Source organism: Tasmannia lanceolata, unplaced genomic scaffold, assembly GCF_043159265.1.
Source record: "Tasmannia lanceolata isolate RefF3 unplaced genomic scaffold, GAP_Taslan_0.1 ptg000006l, whole genome shotgun sequence".
In the NCBI taxonomy this organism is placed as follows: Eukaryota; Viridiplantae; Streptophyta; class Magnoliopsida; order Canellales; family Winteraceae; genus Tasmannia; species Tasmannia lanceolata.
Genome location: NW_027518683.1, coordinates 29,749,325 through 29,767,442, shown reverse-complemented (window position 1 = coordinate 29,767,442; position 18,118 = coordinate 29,749,325). Strand labels below are relative to the sequence as shown.

At 38.4% G+C, this 18,118-nt stretch overlaps 1 protein-coding gene across 2 annotated transcripts in view; it reads right to left on the bottom strand.

The window, feature by feature from the left end:
• Positions 1 to 942: 942 nt before the first annotated feature.
• LOC143878544 (Haloacid dehalogenase-like hydrolase (HAD) superfamily protein) overlaps positions 943 to 18,118 on the bottom strand; it is a 52,146-nt gene continuing 34,970 nt past the window's right edge. For both annotated transcript variants that reach the window (XM_077380817.1, XM_077380816.1), the window contains 5 exons: positions 17,408 to 17,491; positions 16,877 to 17,017; positions 16,108 to 16,173; positions 2,166 to 2,275; positions 943 to 1,334 (listed from right to left, as the gene is read on the bottom strand). In XM_077380817.1, coding sequence (XP_077236932.1) covers positions 1,166 to 1,334; positions 2,166 to 2,275; positions 16,108 to 16,173; positions 16,877 to 17,017; positions 17,408 to 17,491 — 570 coding nt within the window. In that variant the 3' untranslated portion in view covers positions 943 to 1,165. The remainder of the gene's footprint in view (positions 1,335 to 2,165; positions 2,276 to 16,107; positions 16,174 to 16,876; positions 17,018 to 17,407; positions 17,492 to 18,118) is intronic.

Below are 18,118 nucleotides of genomic sequence, written 5' to 3'. Positions count from 1 at the left end.
AAACCTTACCCGTCTAACCCATATTTTCCAAATTAGGTCATGTGTAGTTCAGGTGTTAGCATCTCAACTCAACTCAGCCTTTGTCCCAAACTAGTTGGAGTTGGCTAATGAATCCTTTAGAAAATTTTCATGAAGAAGGTGAGAGAATCTATCCGGCTCAAATTGACTAAGTCTAGTCTAATCCTGACACTAGTTGGGTTCGTCTACATAGATCAATTCAGGTGTTGGCATATGGAAAAAAAATAATACAAAATAAATAAATTAAACACAACCATGTGATTTTCAAAATCACGATAAACTAGTGAATTGAGGTTGGGTTTAGCTCAGGTCAGGTTGCCCAAAGCCTAAACCCTAACTCAACCGAAAATAAATTGGGTTGGCTGTTCCCAACCGGCGTTCCCCAACCCTAAACCCAAACCGAAGAAATGCATACCGAACCTGTGCCGGGTTGAGCCTGTCAAGTTCCAGTTGAGCCCAATCCAAGTTATACCACTAATTTCAATTGCTGAAGATAAGATGGGCAACACTAGTCTAACAAACCGCATCAATGTAAAATGTAGAGAAAAAGAAAACGGGGCACATATATAAAGACCACCTGTTTGGTTGCTCACAGGATCGATGGTGAGTTGAAGTGTTGAACTAGTCAAGAGGTTGGTTTTACTGTAGATAAGCCGTAGCTAGAAATTACACCAATCAAATGATCCTAACCACCCGATTAGTTAGTTTCAAAAGCGCTGTTAGAAATTTCAGTCCATCAAATGGCTGGAATCAACGGCGAGACCCAACTCTTAATTAAGTTCAATTTTCTTGAGAAAAATAATGGGGGGTGATATATTCGGCCCCCATTCTTCCCAGGCCACCCCTTCACGGCTTCACCTCTCGTTGAGGTGGCCGGGGGAAGAAAAGAGGGCAAATATATCATTTCCCATAAAGAAAAAGAAATTCTCCTTGAAGGATACCGGTTCATCTTTATTTCTAAGAGTAAGAGAACATCCATGAAAATTACATTGCCAACCTATATTTTTACATGAGAAAAAAGTGAAGGAAAAAAGGCACCAAGACCAATCAAGAGATGCCACCTGTACACTACGCTGCTCATATGAACTTGCACAGTACCCCACTATTTCCGAGATGAACAGGAGAGGACAGAAATAAGTGAATCAAATCAGAAAAAGGTGTCAATGGTAAGCTTCCTTTTAAGAGGGGCTTTCTCTATAATCTGCTTCTGCAAATCCATGAATCCGGAGCCTTTATGAGCAAATAATCTTCGGAGATTGATTACCGAAAGCTCACTAAAGCTAGCAACAGCAAGATCAGCCTGCTCCAACTCGTACCTGCATGTTTAAAGGCATTGTAATCATTTTTTGCGCATAGAAAGAACTTAAAAATTATTTTCAAGAATCATTGTGAAGATAGGTGGGATAGTACATAGTTGCAAAACAGTCCTGGATTGCATAGTTTGTGGGTGGTCACAGTATCTACTTCTGCTAAAAAGATTAAAATGATAGGAATTGGCTTGGATGGAAGAAATCAACAGGTATTACAGCATCTGTGGTTTGGATTTTGTAAGCAAGTAAATCAAACAGCTTAGAAAGTATAAGTCAACTGTTAGTTGGAGTTCATTACTTAATTAAAAGAAAAAAGGGTCTTGTTCCTTGACAAAGCCGACTTGTTCCTCGACAAAGCTGATAGTTGAAAAAATAATGACTAATTTGTAAGTGATTACTAAAATCCGCATAATCTTGCTGAGACAGTTGTCATGTCGGGACCACAACTTGACCCCAAGAAGGTCTAATAATCATGTGTGAACTGTCCAATCATCTGGCAATTATTAAGTCACTTCTGCCCAAAAGCCATGTAAGCCATAACATTGGATTATTCTTCTATACAAAATGGGATTTGCTTGGAGCGGCTGTTGCATGAGAGAGCAGCCACCTCAGATGAATTAAATGAATAAACCAAAATCTGAGCCCATGTGGCTGTTCTCTTATGCAACAGCCGTTCCTAGAAATGCCTTCTGTGATGGTCCCTAGCAAATCCCTAACAAAATAGGTTGGACAAGTCTCACTAAAAAGTATACCTTGCATAAACAACCATGGTAGAAAATGAAGCCTCATGCTGAAAAAAAATAGCTTTGAATCTAAGAAGAGAATGGAAATACATACGCAGGGTAAGCGCCAATTAATGCAACTGCCATCATCGTACAGTTGTGAGCGGCTGTTATGCCCCTCGGATCATCCTCAAACACTACACACTTAGATGGTTTCCGGTCCAACTGAAAGATGTTCAGTTAAGATTTAGTAACACACTAAAACAAGCAATCAGAAATTAAGGATATTGATACTGAAATACGTTTGAAGAGGTAAGTGATTACTCATCACAAAGTACTTCATTATTAACAAGCATAAAAAGTTGAATTATCTATGAGAATTCTCCTTGATATTTGTCACAAAGCTACAAGCCCAAAAGAATGGCAGCTGTAATCAGTGTTTTCCCGCGCGCACCCGAGGGGGGGGGGGGGGCATTGCCGTCACAAATTATATAAATTTTTAAACATAAATAAAAAATACTAAAATACTAAAAGATCTAGAAAAAAATATATGGTTTATTCCCAACAAAATATCCTCATCCAACCATCAATAGACTAAACAATTGGTGTAAAAATATAGGTTGCCAATGTCATTCTCATGGATGCTCTCTTACCTACAAAAGAACCATGAACCAGTCTCCTGCAAGGAGAATTCCTTTTTGGACTGTGTAGATCCAACTCCTTGCTGAACTATCTGAGGGTTGCATGAATGCTGGCGAATTGCAGGGGTTCCCCCCCACCCCGGCGCGCACTCTTTCTCTTTAGAAAGAAGAGTGCATAATCCACCACCAAACACTTGTTTTGATGAAAGAAAACCACAGGAGGCGACGGATTTTGATTCCGTTGAATGGTTGAAGAGAAATCACAAAAAAATAAAATAAAATAAAATGAAGGGAAACAAAGTTCCAAAACCCTAATACTCCTACAAATCTCTTAAAACCCCTTTGTTCTTCTTCAAATTGGTCTTAATTAACCATACTTAATCAAACATAAAAATTACCGAGTGATTAGGGGAAGGAAAAAAAGTGTTGAATTTTTAAAATTTGCGTGTTCAGACAGTAAAAAAATATGGCTTTTCTATGAATGCATGAAATACATGACTTTTGTCAGAAGCATATGCCTCAAATGAAAGGCGTACAACTTTCACGCCACTAGATGCTTTTACCCCTTTGAAGCTTACATCTCATCAACCTTTTAAATTTTGGTCTCAGTTTCAGTCTCTACGGAAATGGAAAGGTTTAAGTTTTGGTTGTAAATTTCGGTTGAAATCTTTGGCGATCCAAGGGAGCAATTAAGTTGTAACAAGTCACTTAATTGATTAATATGGCGAAAATTGCCACATAGGGGATGATGCAAGTGCATCCCTTCGGATCACTAAGATTAACAGTCAAGATTGAAAGATCTTTGATAAGACTGCATAGGACCCTTGGATCAACAATCATGAGATCCCGACTGTCAATCAATCTCAAGATTATGGCAGAGGAGTTCCATCCGAAAGGCCGATCATCAAAAGAGCAAGCGATCCAAAATCATCCAGATCAACGGCCCATGTTGATCACTATGCTTCGAAGTCTTCGATTTATTAAGAGTTTCTTTTGTTATTTTATTTGTTGGAAATTTTCTATTTTCTATTGGTCCATCAAAAGTCTCAGTTTTAGGAGGTGAGTTTTTCCTTTTGGGTCTGTCCAGAAATTGAAAAGATGCTACAAAATGCCGGCTAATGCCAAAAAAAATGAAATCAACATGCCCTAAACCCTAAATCAACAAACCTTTCAATCCAAATCAGATTTTGTAAAGAGAAGAAACAAAACATTCAGATTGGAAGAAGAAGAAGAAGAAAAATAAACCCATTTTCAGGAGGAGACACTAATGGCAGACAACAAAAACCCTCTTCAAACCCATTTTCCAACATGCCCAAAACCCTCTCTAATGGCAGCGAGAAAGTGCCCAAAAATTTGAGCTTCTACAAAACCCTAAAACCTTCTCCAAAGCCCAGAAAATAATATGTGAGAAACCCCATATGCTATACTCCATCAAACATCTGGAAAAAAACACCATTAAAAATGGTGACAAACCCACAATCCTTGAAGATTGAAGCAAAAACAGAAAAATAAATAGAAAACAGATCTGAGAGGAAGAATAGAGAGACAGAGAGACTCGAGTTTTTTGTCGAGAGAGATAGAGAGAGAGGGAGAGGATGGGCGATTTACCTTGCTAGGGTTAGGGCTGTAGTATAAACAGACTCGTTGGTGGACAAATTACAATTTTTCGCTCCACCACTATGGAAGAGAGTGAGACCCTAGATGAGGGGTTTTAATACTAGGGAGGTGTTGGTTTCATTCGATGACCCCGTCAGTTGGGCTATATGGCTTCATGGTCGCAAAAGTACAGATATTGAATGGACTCTCACATGGTCGCCGATTCGCTCTGTAGTCCATGAGACTTTTGGTCACAAGTGCATTCACATAATGGGTTTCAAGAGCACTTTCTTTTACCTTCCTCAGCAGATCCTAGGACAGTACTATGGAGCCCAACATCACATAGCGACGATGGATGTTACGGTAGCAGACTCCTTTTGGCCTCAACCCTTGAACACAAGGAGTGTGACTGTGATTGCTAAAGATTGGAATCGACAAACCATTGTCGCCCTTCAAGAGGAAAACACCTCCACCCTTGGAGAGGTCAGGGACTATTTTTGGGAATGGTTCAGGACTGGTGAGGCAAGTTATGCTTCTGGGAGCGGTGCGAGGGGTTAATTGATTATTGATTTTTGTTTGTCTATTTGATGATGTACTTTGGTAGACGGGTATTGGGTCGATGTAATGGTTAATTACAATGTTCTATTAATATGCTTCTTAGTTTTGCTTCATGTAATTTCTTAATATGTCTTTATAATTTGATGATCGCACATACTCACTCCTACAGAATACTCACATTTTGCATTGCAGTACGTCCCTCACAGACATAGTGCAATGCAAAATGCACTACGTCCAATGCAAAATACCCACGGGAATTCCCACGTAAGACGGTCTGTTGGATAATCCAATCGATTTGACACTACGCACGGTTTAAACCCCTGAGTCTACCCCTGCATACCCTTGCATGCATGTAAAGGACATATAGTAGGGAAGCAATCCTACTTTAAGACTCTCATAGTAGAAAATATCTATCATACTTAGCAAAATATTTTACTATTTCTTATTATGCTGATGGGTCATGTCTATGTTGTATGTTTAGGCATAAAAAATGAATCTATCTATTGAAGAAGTAGATGTAAATGGTTTAGTTGAGTTTGACGATGGGTTTAATCTCAATGATGATAATTTAGTATGGGATGGGAATTTAATTGGGGTTAATGATAGGGTGAATCTCAATGATGATGATCTAGTATGGGATTCGACTGATAGAAAAGACATAGATGAGGGTTGTAGTCATACAGTTACTACGCCCAACGAGGCTAATGGCGAGAAAAGTGTTGTAAATAAGCTGTTTCAAGATCAGGTTTTTGAAAGTTGGGAAGCTGCATATGAGTCTACATGTATGCTACTGGTTTTGGACTACGAATATCTAGTACTGCCACATCAAATATAACAAAGAAGGTGATATCGAAAAAGCTTGTATGTGACAAAGAAGGAGAAAAAGGCTAAGGAGAAGAGAGAGGATGTTAAGGAGTTGAGGGAGCGTCGCGTTGTCAGAATGAATTGTAAAAGCGAAGATGGTCATCAAGTTGAGAGATGATCAGTGGAAAGTTACAGCTTTCGACGATAACAATTCTCATAAGCTTACCTCCCCACTCAAAAGGAGAATGCATCGTTCACACAATCAATTTTGTAAGAACGCAAGCTGTAAGAATTTGATTGAACAGCTTAGTGGAACCAATTAGAAGCCTGCCCAGATCGCAAAGGCCATTAACTCTACATCTGACGCTCCCGTGCTCTCAACAAATCAAGTTCCGATTTGAGAGCACGTAGGGAGAACAATATAGGTCGAGAAGCGGTGTCAACAGCTAACCATCTCCAAAAGAAAAAGTCTGAAAATCCGAACTTCTATTTCGTGTTGGAGTTAAACGCGGAGGGCACTTTGCGTTGGATGCTCTGGGCTGATTCCAGGGCGAAAGATGCATACCTTACCTTTAGTGATGTAATCATATTTGATGTAACCTATAAAACGAATAGGTTTAAAATGTCGTTTGCAACGTTCACTGGAGTTAACCATCATAGGCAGTCGACTATATTTGGATGTGCACTTCTAGCCAAGAGACAGAGGAGACATTCACCTGGTTATTTGAGCAATGGCTGACATGCATGCTTGATAAAGCACCAGGTGCTATAATAACTAATATGGACGGGGCTATGCTAAATGCAGATAAAAAAGTTTTTCTACATACCCGGCATCGGTTTTGTTCGTGGCACATAAAGAAGCATCTCCTTGAGCATGTTGCAGACATGAGAGATGCCGACAGTGATTTCTACAAGGATTACAATCATTGTTTTTCAAGAAAAAAATAAAGGATTCTGAGATGGAGTAAAAAATTGGTTGATAAATATGGTATTGGTGAAAGTCATTGTTTAACAAAAATGTGGGAGCACCGGAAGCATTGGGTGCCCCGCCTATTGGAGAGACACATTCACAACAGGAATGACATCTAGGCAACGGAGTAAAAGCATAAATTCCTTCTTCGATGGTTATGCTAACCAAAACACCTACCTTGTTTGAATTCTTGGGTCAATATGATAAGGCACTGGTTGAGCGCCGTAAAGCCGAATCCGATGAAGATTTTAAGTCAAAAAATACAATTGCCAAAATGAACACAACTAGCCCATTGAAAAAATAGGCTGGGAAATTCTATACGAAGATGTTCAACATATTTCAGGATGAGATGTTGGGTAGTTTTGGCTTCTAACATGACAGGTTGGGAAAGAACGGCAACGTGGTGGAATACAACGAAGGAATTAGGACAAATGAGAAGAAGAAATGGTGCAGGGTTCTGTACGACGGTTCTAATGGTGTAAGTGAGAAATCTTAATATGTTAAGTTTGAGAAGGAAGGAATATTATACAAACATATCCTTCACATTATGGATAAAAAACAGTTAATTTCTATCCCCAAACCTTATTTATTGAAATTGCCAATTAATGGAAGGTATCGAGTGGGGGGTACAACATCTGCAAGCCAAGAAGATATTATTGGCGTGAATGGATTGAAGAGGTGGTGCCTAATGTCAACATGGCAACGACTGCTTGAAAAAGTTGGTAATGACGAGATTCTCTTCAAGAAGATGAGTGATTTTTTTAAGGAACTTTCTGTAGAAGTCGAACAAAAGAAGGAGAAGGAGAATGTATTATCGTAGAGTGACTTGCTAACCGTTGGTACCCAAGTTCAGTCAAACATTGGTCCCAATCAAATACCTGCAATTACCATTCGAGACCCCAAAGTTGTGAGGACGAAGGGTCGACCGAAGCGTTCTACACGTCATGTATCTAGCATAAAGGCCTCTCAAGCAAAAAAACAACAATGGCAGTGCGGAAATTGTGGGGAATATGGACATTATGAAACAACATGTCAAAAGAGGGCTAAGGTTTGGAAACGTGGTTATTGGTCTTGTCATTTTATTATGCTCCGATTTCGGTTTCGTTCTTGACCGAAACGCTAAATTTCGGACCAAAATTTCGAACATCAGTCGAATTTAAAACCATGGGTTCAAATTTCAGTTTCGGAATGCATTTCAGTCCTCTCCGAAACAAAAATTCCAGCCGAAATTCAAATTTTCAGCCAAAAATCGACGAAATAAAATATACGGCTATTTTATCTCCTATAAAATTTTGACCAAAATTACCAAAATTTAGGTAATTTCGGCCGAAATTTCAGGAAAATATTAAATAATTACCAAAATCCAGATTTTTTTGGGTGAAATCCCTTGAATGTTCGAAATTTCAATATAAACAAAATTTCAAATTTGGGCAGAAATAAGCGACGGTTTCGAGTATTTTCTGTTCCGGTTTCGAAGAGGACTGAAATGCATTCCGAAAATGAAATTTGAACCCATGGTTTTAAATTTCGACCGAAGTTCGAAATTTCGGTCTGAAATTTTGGGTTTCGGTAGAGAACGAAACCGAAAAACGGAGCATAATAAAATGAGAAGACCAATAACAATGTTTCAAAACCTTAGCCCTCTTTTGACATGTTGTTTGATAATAATGTCCATATCCCCCACAATTTTCGCACTGTCGTTGTTGTTTTTTTGCTTGAGAGGCCTCTATGCCAGATACATGACGTGTAAGATGCTCCGGCCGGCCCTTCATCCTCACAACTTCAGGGTCTCGAATGGTAATCCCAGGTATTTGACTGGGACCAATGTTTGACTAAACTTGGATACCAACAGTTAACAAGTCACACAATAAGACATTCTCCTTCTCCTTCTCTCGTTTAACTTCCACAAAAAGTTCCTTACAAAAATCACTCATCTCCATGAAGAGAATCTCATCATTACCAACTTCTTCAAGCAGTCGTTGCCATGTTGACATTAGGCACCGCCTCTTCAATCCATTCACGCCAATAGTATCTTCTTGGCTTGCAGATGTTGTACCCACTCGATACCTTGCATCAATTGACAAACTCCTTAATAAATAAGGTTTGGGGATAGAAGTTAACTGATTTTTATCCATAATGTGAAGGATATGTATGCATAATATTCCTTCCCTCTCAAACTTAACACATTGACATGTCGCACTTATAATATTAGAACCGTCATATAGAACCCTGCACCATTTCTTCTCGTCATATGTCCTAATTCCTATATTGTATTCCACCACGCTGCTATTCTTTCCCAACCTGAAATGCCAGAAGCCAAAACTACCCAACATCTCATCCAGGAATATGTTGAACATCTTCTTCGTATAGAATTTCCCAGCCTGTTTTTCCAATCGGCTAGTTGTGAACATTTTGGCAATCGCATTTTTGACTTAAAATCTTCTTCGGATTCGGCTTTACGGCGCTCAACCAGTGCCTTATCGTATTGACCGAAGAATTCAAGTAAGAAAGTGTTCTGGTTAACATAACCATCAAAGAAGGAATTTATGCTTTCACTCCGTTGACTAGATATCATTCATGTTGTGAATGTCTCTCCAATAGGCAGGCAACCAATGCTTCCGGTGCTCACATTTTTGTTAACCAAAGACTTTCACCAATACCATATTTGTCAACCAAAATTTCAACTCCATCTTAGAATCCTCTATTTCCCTCCTGAAAAACCAGTGATTGTAATCCTTGTAGAAATCATTATCGGCATCTTCATGTCTGCAAAATGCTCAAGGAAATGCTTCTTTATGTGCCACGAACAAAAGCGATGCCAGATATATGAAAAAACTTTTCTAACTATATTTCGCATAGCCCCGTCCATATCAGTTATTATAGAACCTGGTGCTTTACCAAACATGCATGTCACCCACTGCTCAAATAACCAGGTAAATGTCTCCTCTGTCTGGTCGGCTAGAAGTGCACATCCAAATAGAGTTCAATTCCTGTGATGGTTAACTCCACTGAACGGTGCAAACGGCATTTCAAACGTATTCGTTTAATAGGTCACATCAAATATGATCACATCACCCAAAAAAAGGTATGCATCTCTCGCCCGGAATCAGCCCAGAACATCAAATGCAAATGCCCCTCCGCATCTACCTCCAACTCGAAATAGAAGTTCGGGTCGTCAAACTTTTTCTTTTGGAGATGGTTTGCTACTGACACCGCTTCTCGACCCATATTGTTCTCCCTACGTGCTCGCCAACGGGAACTTGATTTGTTGAGAGCACGGGAGCATTAGATGTAGAGTTGACTGACTATGCGATCTGAGCAGGCTTCTAATTGGTTCCATTGAGTTGTTCAATCAAACTCTTACAGCTTGCGTTCTTACAAAAATGATTGTGTGAAAGATGCATTCGCCTTTCAAGTGGGGAGGTAAGCTCATGAGAATGGTTGTTGTCGAAAGTTGTAACTTTCCACTAATCATCTCTCAACTTGATGACCATCTTCGCTTTACAATTCATTCTGGCAAAGCGACACTCCATCAACTTCTTAACATCCTCTCTCTTCTCCTTAGCCTTTTTTCGCTCCCTCTTTGTCACATACAAGCTTTCTCGATATCACCTTCTTTGTTATAATTTGATGTGGCAGTACTGGATATCCGTAGTCCAAAACTAATAGCATACGCATAAGCATTGTAGAACTCATACGCAGCTTCCCAACTTTCAAAACCCTGATCCTAAAATGGCTTATTCGCAACACTTTTCTCACCATCAGCCTCGTTGGGCGTAGTAACTGTATGACTACAACCCTCATCTATGACTTTTCCATTAGTAGGATCCCATACTAGATCATCATCATTGAGATTCACCCCATCATTAACCCCAATTAAATTCCCATCCCATACTAAATTATCATCATTGAGATTAAACGCATCGTCAAACTCAACTAAACCATTTGCATCTACTTCTTCAATAGATGGATTCATTTTTTATACCTAAACATACAACATGGACATGGCCCATCAGCATAATAAGAAATAGTAAAATATTTTGCCAAATATGATAGATATATTCTACTATGAGTGTCATAAAGTAGGGTTGCTTCCCTACTATAAGTCCTTTACATGCATGCAAGGGTATGCAGAGGCGTAGGCTCAGGGTTGGGTATCCCGTGCGCAGTGTCGAATCTATTGGATTATCCAACATACCGTCTTACGTGGGAATTCCCGTGGGTATTTTGCATTGGACGTAGTGCATTTTGCATTGCACTAAGTCTGTGAGGTATGTACTACAATGCAAAATGCGAGTATGCTGTAGGAATGCATGTGCGATCATCAAATTATAAATACATACTAAGAAATTACATGAAGCAAAACTGAGAAGCATATTACTAGAAAATTCTAATTAACCATTACATAGACCAGATACCCGTCTACCAAAATACATCATCAAATAGACAAATAGAAATCAATAATCAATCAACCCCTCGCACAGCTCTCAGAAGCATCACTTGCCTCACCAGTCCCAAACAATTCCCAAAAATAGTCCCTGACCTCTCCAAGGGCGGAGGTGTTTTCCTCCTCAAGGGCGACGATGGTTCGCCGATTCCAATCTTTAGCAATCGCAGTCACTCTCCTCGTGTTCAAGGTTTGATGCCGAAAGGAGTCTGCCACCATAACACCCATCGTCGCTATGTGATGTTAGGCTCCATAGTACTGTCGTAGGATCCGCTGAGGGAGGTAAAAGGAAGTCCTCTCGAAACCCATTATGCGAATGCACATGTGACCAAAAGTCTAAAGGACAGCAGAGCGAATCAGCGACCATGAGAGAGTCCATTCAATATCTGTACTTTTACGACCATGAAGCCATATAGCCCAACTGACAGGGTCATCGAATGAAACCAACACTTCCCTAGTATTAAAACTCCTCATCTAGGGTCTCACTCTCTTCCAAGGTGGTGGAGCCAAAATTCGTAATCTATCCACTAACCACATCTAAATAAAAAAAGAAAGTCAAGAATAATTATCCATAATCAAGCACATCATACAAGCATTGTTTCATAAAATCATTTGATATTTACATAAAGAATGACCGAACTTCCCAAGAATTCAGATCCAGGAGACCGAGCTAGATTTGCACGTTCACGGACTTGATCAACCAAGTCTACAAAATATAATGGGATCACTTCTGATAACTATGATCGGCCCGGAAAGAGAAAAACCTTATAAGCACATAATGCTAAGGTATTTTCAACGCAACGACGATACTCCTCATCTGGAAGTCTATTTGCTGAAAAGGTTTATACTAGCTTAGGAAGGAAGATACTACTTGAATCACGGTAGTGAGTTAGAGACTTCTTGACACGCCAATCAAATGGCTCAACGCCTAATCATAGCCGTCCTTAAAGGCAAGCTTGAACATGGGACCATCGTGGGAAATGTTGAGCATCATGCAAATATCTTCATGAATCGGACAAAGCACTTGCATTCCAAAACGAAATAAATGCATATCGGAATCCCAAAATCTGATTGCAGCCCAAATCAAACCCCAATCAACACGGATAGAGGCAATATTGAGTAAGCTGCCTAGGCCCACGCTGCCAAGATTAATGGCTTCCACATTTTCCAACTCATTGATCCATGCCAACAAACCATTGTTCAAGACTTAGCCATCTCACTAAACAAAAACCGTCAATAAACCATAAAGAAAAACCCTCAAAAAATAGACCCTAAAGAAAAACCCTCAAAAAATAAACCCTAAAGCTACACCCTAAAAAATTATGTGGGTGCGCTCGAGCGCATACTCGATTTCGTCATTAATTTAAATGGAATAACTTCATGAATGAATGAAGACAGAAAAAGTAAAATTATGTGGCTTTTCTCACAGGTAACAACCCTCATGTGATTGTGAAATGTCTTTTGCAGTGGATACTAGTGATTAGTGAATTCCCTTTCATTAGTGAATCCCCTAACTGAAGCTTATTGCTCGTAACAACTTTAGGTGAGCTAGATTTAACAAAAAAAAAATGTTACGAGACAGTAAGCTTCAGTTCTAGACATTAAATCCTCCAACCCATTTCAAGTCCTATTTCGAACTTCTTATACGAAATCAAAACCCTAAATCAAAATTATAAGGAAACCCCCTAGCTGATAACCTGTTGTTAAACACCGGGAAAATTAAATCCTCTGAAATCCATACGAAATTTCAGATCTATGAAATATTCAGATTGTGAGCTGAAACTGTCACAGTCTCGTACACTAAAGACCTAACAAGAGTTTCAAATTCTGAAATGAAAGTCAATCAGGAAATTGAATAGCATTAAGGATCTACAATTTTGAGCAAAATAGACACAACATTCAATCAGAAAATTTTCAATTTTCAATCAGAAAAGTAGCAATCAGAAAAATACAATTGTGAGCAAAACCAGAAATCAAAAAAAATAATAATAAGATTTGGGAATGGAAAATGAGAAGTACAGCACAAATAAGAAAAATGAACAAACCTCGTCGAAGATCTTAGTCTTGGCTCTGTGTCGATTGAAGGAATGGGGAAGAAACCTTTTTCTACTGTTTTTTCAAGTAATCTCTTATCTGGTTTTTCACAAACAGTAATACAATCCTTCCGTACTCTTTCAAAAATCTAAGACGAGAGAGTTCAAAACCCTGTCTTCTTCCCTCTATTTTTTTCTGCTTCGTTTTGTAGTCGGAAGGTACTCTTTCAAAAACCTAAAACCCAAATCACGAGAGTGAAGGAAATTTCAGAAAGAAAATTTCAAAAATCTGAGACGAGTGTTCAAGCCAGTGCAAATCACGAGAGATTCGAAGGAGGCACTCTGCATTTTGTTATCTTTTTGTAACCCTAAAACGCAGAGAACATGTTTCGAAGGAGAGAGAAAGCGCCGAAGTCGAGAATGCGATATGGTTTCCGCCTCTATACAGGCCCACTAATAACAACCAATGGGAGTCAATCAAACTGCTCGAGCGCATATAGGTGAAGTGCGCTCTCTCTCTCTCTCTCTCTCTCTCTCTCTCTCTCTCTCTCTCTCTCTCTCTCTCTCTCTCTCTCTCTCTCTCTCTCTCTCTGTGTGTATATATATATATATATATATATATATATAGCAGAAGAGAAAAGATTGAAATTTTTTGAATTATTTGTAAATTCTGTCAAATTTACAAGTCAACGTAGTTGATTTTTACCATTTAGTGCCCTCGCCAGATATCTAGCCATATCTGTATATGAGGGTAAGTCGTGAAATTTTTTTCCTTTGTTTGAAAAATCCATTATCTTGACGTCTGTGATTTGACTACCTTCCTACTCTGCCACACGTCTCTCTCCCTATTTATAATATAATACATAAAATATACATGTCACACCCCATCTCGAGAAAACCTAGACATGACATTTTTTATTCCTTGCATCTCTCTCTGCAGTTGTTTTTTATTCCCCAAACCCTACTTCAAGTGCCCGCCTTCGAAATCGAATTCTTAGCAAACCAACTATGCTGGATTCAAGTTCGGATATTTTCCTTGCTTGAATTTTGGTTAGGAAATTTCTATTCAACTTCTTTCTAGAAAATCTTATAATTTCCTTCGTGCTTTTAGGACTAACACGTTGCCGTCCGGCTACTCCTTTTCCGGCCAATTTTTTCGGACATTTTCTGTACAAAATCAGGGTTTTCCTTCTGCGATTCCCTTTCCGGCTGATTTTTTATGGCCCTTTTTTGTACAGAACCTGGGTGATTTACACCCAGGAGCAATTTGCTCTGCCCTCTTCTCCTGCCCAGGAATCCAAGGATTCTTTGGTGTAAGTTCTAAAAGGTAGTAATTTCTGCGTTTTATCTCCCTTATTAGTTAGGGTTTCAGTTTAGAAAGTGCATATTCATTGCTACATAAGGTAGCAATTTATAGGTTTTTCCTCCCTTGCTGTTGTCGTTATTCTTCAGGGGGTTCAGTTTAGAAATTGCATATTCAGTGCTACATAATGTGTATTGTCATAAATGGTCATCATTGGTCATGCATTTGTTAGTTGCGACGATTCAAGGATTTTGTTCCCTTCTGTTTAGTTTCTTTGTGCACTATCTGTTTGAGAAAATGATTGAGGATGGGACTGGGGTTTCACAAACTACAATTTTATTCTTTTGGAAACTTCATTTATATGACTGGCTTTAAGATCTGTGATGCACTCATCTTTTCCCGATGCAAAGCAAAGGAGAGATTTTTAATTTGGTGTGCATATCTTCTCTACCCATCTCAAATTTTAAATTTTGATTTTTGTGGACACCTCTCTCTCTCTCTCTCTCTCTCTCTCTCTCTCTCTCTCTCTCTCTCTCTCTCCAACATGCAATATTGAGGATCCTGTTCACAAGTTTTTCCTTTCATTTTAAGAAATTCAAGAGCTTTTGCCTCAATGTGTTTTTGGGTCTGTTAATTAATTACTTTCTATTCAGCTCTTTCCCCTGTTAGAGGCTAGGCTACTTTGACCTGGAGTTAGTTGTGACTGTGATTTAATTAGAAATTTTGGCAAAGAAAGAGTTCTTTTTTTTTTTTAATCTATTTTGTTCCCCTATTCAGAGGAGATTGCTTGTGCATATTACTCTTTTTTTGGAAATGTTTAATAAAGGAGATTCTCTTTGTCCTTTTTCTACTATTTCTTTTTCTTTCTACTTCTATGGTTATGTAATATGGGCTGAATTAAAACTAGGACTATGGTTCTTTTCAGTTTTTTCCCCTTACGAATTTGCTTTTATTCCTCTTATTAATCATTTATTTTTTTGTCGTCCCGAGCATTGCACGGGGTGTTTTACTAGTGTGTGTGTGTGTGTATATATATATATATATATATATATATATATATATATATATATATATATATAGAGAGAGAGAGAGAGAACGGTTTCTACACAGGTGTAGAAAAGTTATCTACACACTAGCTTAAAATACAGTGGAGGCCCACATTGTTTGGGTGATCCAAACAATTCATTTGATTGGCCCTCACATAGATAGGGAGTCCACAAAAAATCAGCTCCATAGGATCATCCTAACCCTTTGAACCGTGGAGGCAAAAAATGGACAGATTTGTTAAGGTTTATTCACGTCCATTTTACCTCCACAAATCGTAGGGTTGGGATGATCCTATGGAGCTGATTTTTTGTGGACACCCTATCTATGTGAGGGCCAATCAAATGAATGGTTTGGATTATATATATATATATATAAAGACAGATAAATCTACTACTTTCCTCAACTACTGAAATTTGAAATCTTCAGCTTTTAAGAACATAATCTTGGTTTGTTCTTGTTTCTCTTTCGGTTTAAGCATTTAAGGAGCTGTGTTAGTGCAAATGCCATGTGGGTGGGAGCAAAAAAAGGAATAGATGAGACTGTAGGCCATAAATCACGCATAAAATAATTAACTTCAATGAACACCAAAGCAGCATTAGACCAAGAAAGCAAACATTTCGAATACAGCAAATAGATGGTATGCGGCTTCATTCCATACCTTAACCGCAGCAGAGAGAAATCTATGAGCTATTGATTCCATTCCATCTTCCTCCGTCACAACTGCCTGCAACACAGGCAAGGTCACAACCATAAGAACCTATGTTGCATTGATACGGATACGAGTGTCGGAATCTGACACGGGCATCAAGCGTCGGATTCGGCAAACCTCAAAAATGATTATTTATGGATTCGCCAAAATATTTTAATCACTTTTCAAATTTTAGTTATTATATAATACCATGCTTAAAGTAATATGTTGGCCTTACCTCATCTGAGGACGATAGTTTTTCCTTAATCATGTATTGAAATATGTCTTGTGTAAATCTGTTTTAGTTTAGTTTTGGGTCCCGTTGTGATGGGTTACTTAAAACCAGCGTATCAATCTTTTTAGTATTAATAAAAAATTTGGGTCCGCCCAGGGGCCTAAGTGTACAACTCCGGGTTAAAAAAAAAGTAATATATTGAAATTTTTAAAAGGATACGTAGATATAATATTTTATTTCCATTTAAGTAATTTACTATTAGGACGGGTACGACTCAAAACATGCGGTAATTGTAAAGTTGTGACCATAGTATTCAGGAAAAAAAAATAAGAGATCTAGAAGAGTCTTAGAGAATCCTGAAGTATTGGAATCCGAGACGTGTCCAACACGGATTCTTCACCAAGTTAGAAGAATCCATGCAACATGGATAGGAACCTAAATCCTTTTCATATGCACATATTAAAGCAAGGAACGCAGAACGCAGAACGTTTAAAGAAATCGCACCTGAAAATATTTCTTGAGCCCCATCTGATGCAAAGCTCCAAGAAGATTTGTTCGATCAAGAGATGAAGCAAGAGCACAAGGTATGCCTGCAGTGTAGACAGCATCCAACCATTCCTTTAAACCTTCCACGGGTGCCTTAAGCTGGACGTGTAAATCATAAAGTGAGGCACAAGCTATTTCTTACAAGGAACCCAGCAGCAAAAAAATCTATGATACCCAGATGAAAATTTATAACACTGATATGGATGAGCAACAAGGCCAGACACCTCTTTTAGACTTGGCTAGTACATTTTCAAGGCAATAGCTAGATGCATGCATTATTTATTTGCATTTAGCCTGCATTTTCTTTCACATGTGTGTCGGACAAGTTATCCATGCTTGTACTTTCATATATACGTGTGTCAAACAGCTTATCCTTGCTTGTATTCTTTAACAAGTTGTCTTTAGCAATGGCAGGTTGTAGTCTCATCTATATTTGGTAAAGTGGTTAATTAATCATTAAAGTCAGAATCAAATGAGAGGGCTTCTAACTTTTAGGAGATTCTCGAAGTATAACTGGGAGAGTCGTGACTTCAATCTCTCAAGTTTGCTTTCTTCACTTTCCCAGCACAAAACCTGAAAACACATACACAAAACATATCAAATATTAACAAATGAGAAATGGTGTAAACCAACATAAAGGTAGCAAGAAATACAAAACCATCATTACAAATAAGCATGGACAAGAAAATACAGAAGAAACTAAAGGAGATAAGTACCAATCTCCAAAAGGCTCTGGTGGTTTGAGGGAATAAGTTCCCACATGCCATGACCATGAGGTGTAGGGTTCAAGATTGGTAGAGAGATTGAGAGAAACAAACTAAAGGAGATAAATCAAAGGTAGCAAGCAATACAAAACCATCATTATGAACACGTGTGGACCAGAAAATACTGAAGACACCAAAGAAGATATTTCTAACTGAAAAGACATGGGGTTATGAAGAGAAATGATTTTTTCATTAAGTATGAATAAATTTACAATTACGCAATAGCTAAGTGGACCATAATCTACACAAGTTTTCATTAGCAAGAAGTTTTTTCAGGCTGTATTTAAATTTTCCTCCATTGTATCAGTAAAATCTGTCTTCTATAAAATATCACTTTGATTGACAAGATGTTTCCATCATTTGATATTCATTATATGTCATTCTGAAGAAAAATTATTCTCGATATTTGAATTTTACAATATTAAACCCTTGAGAA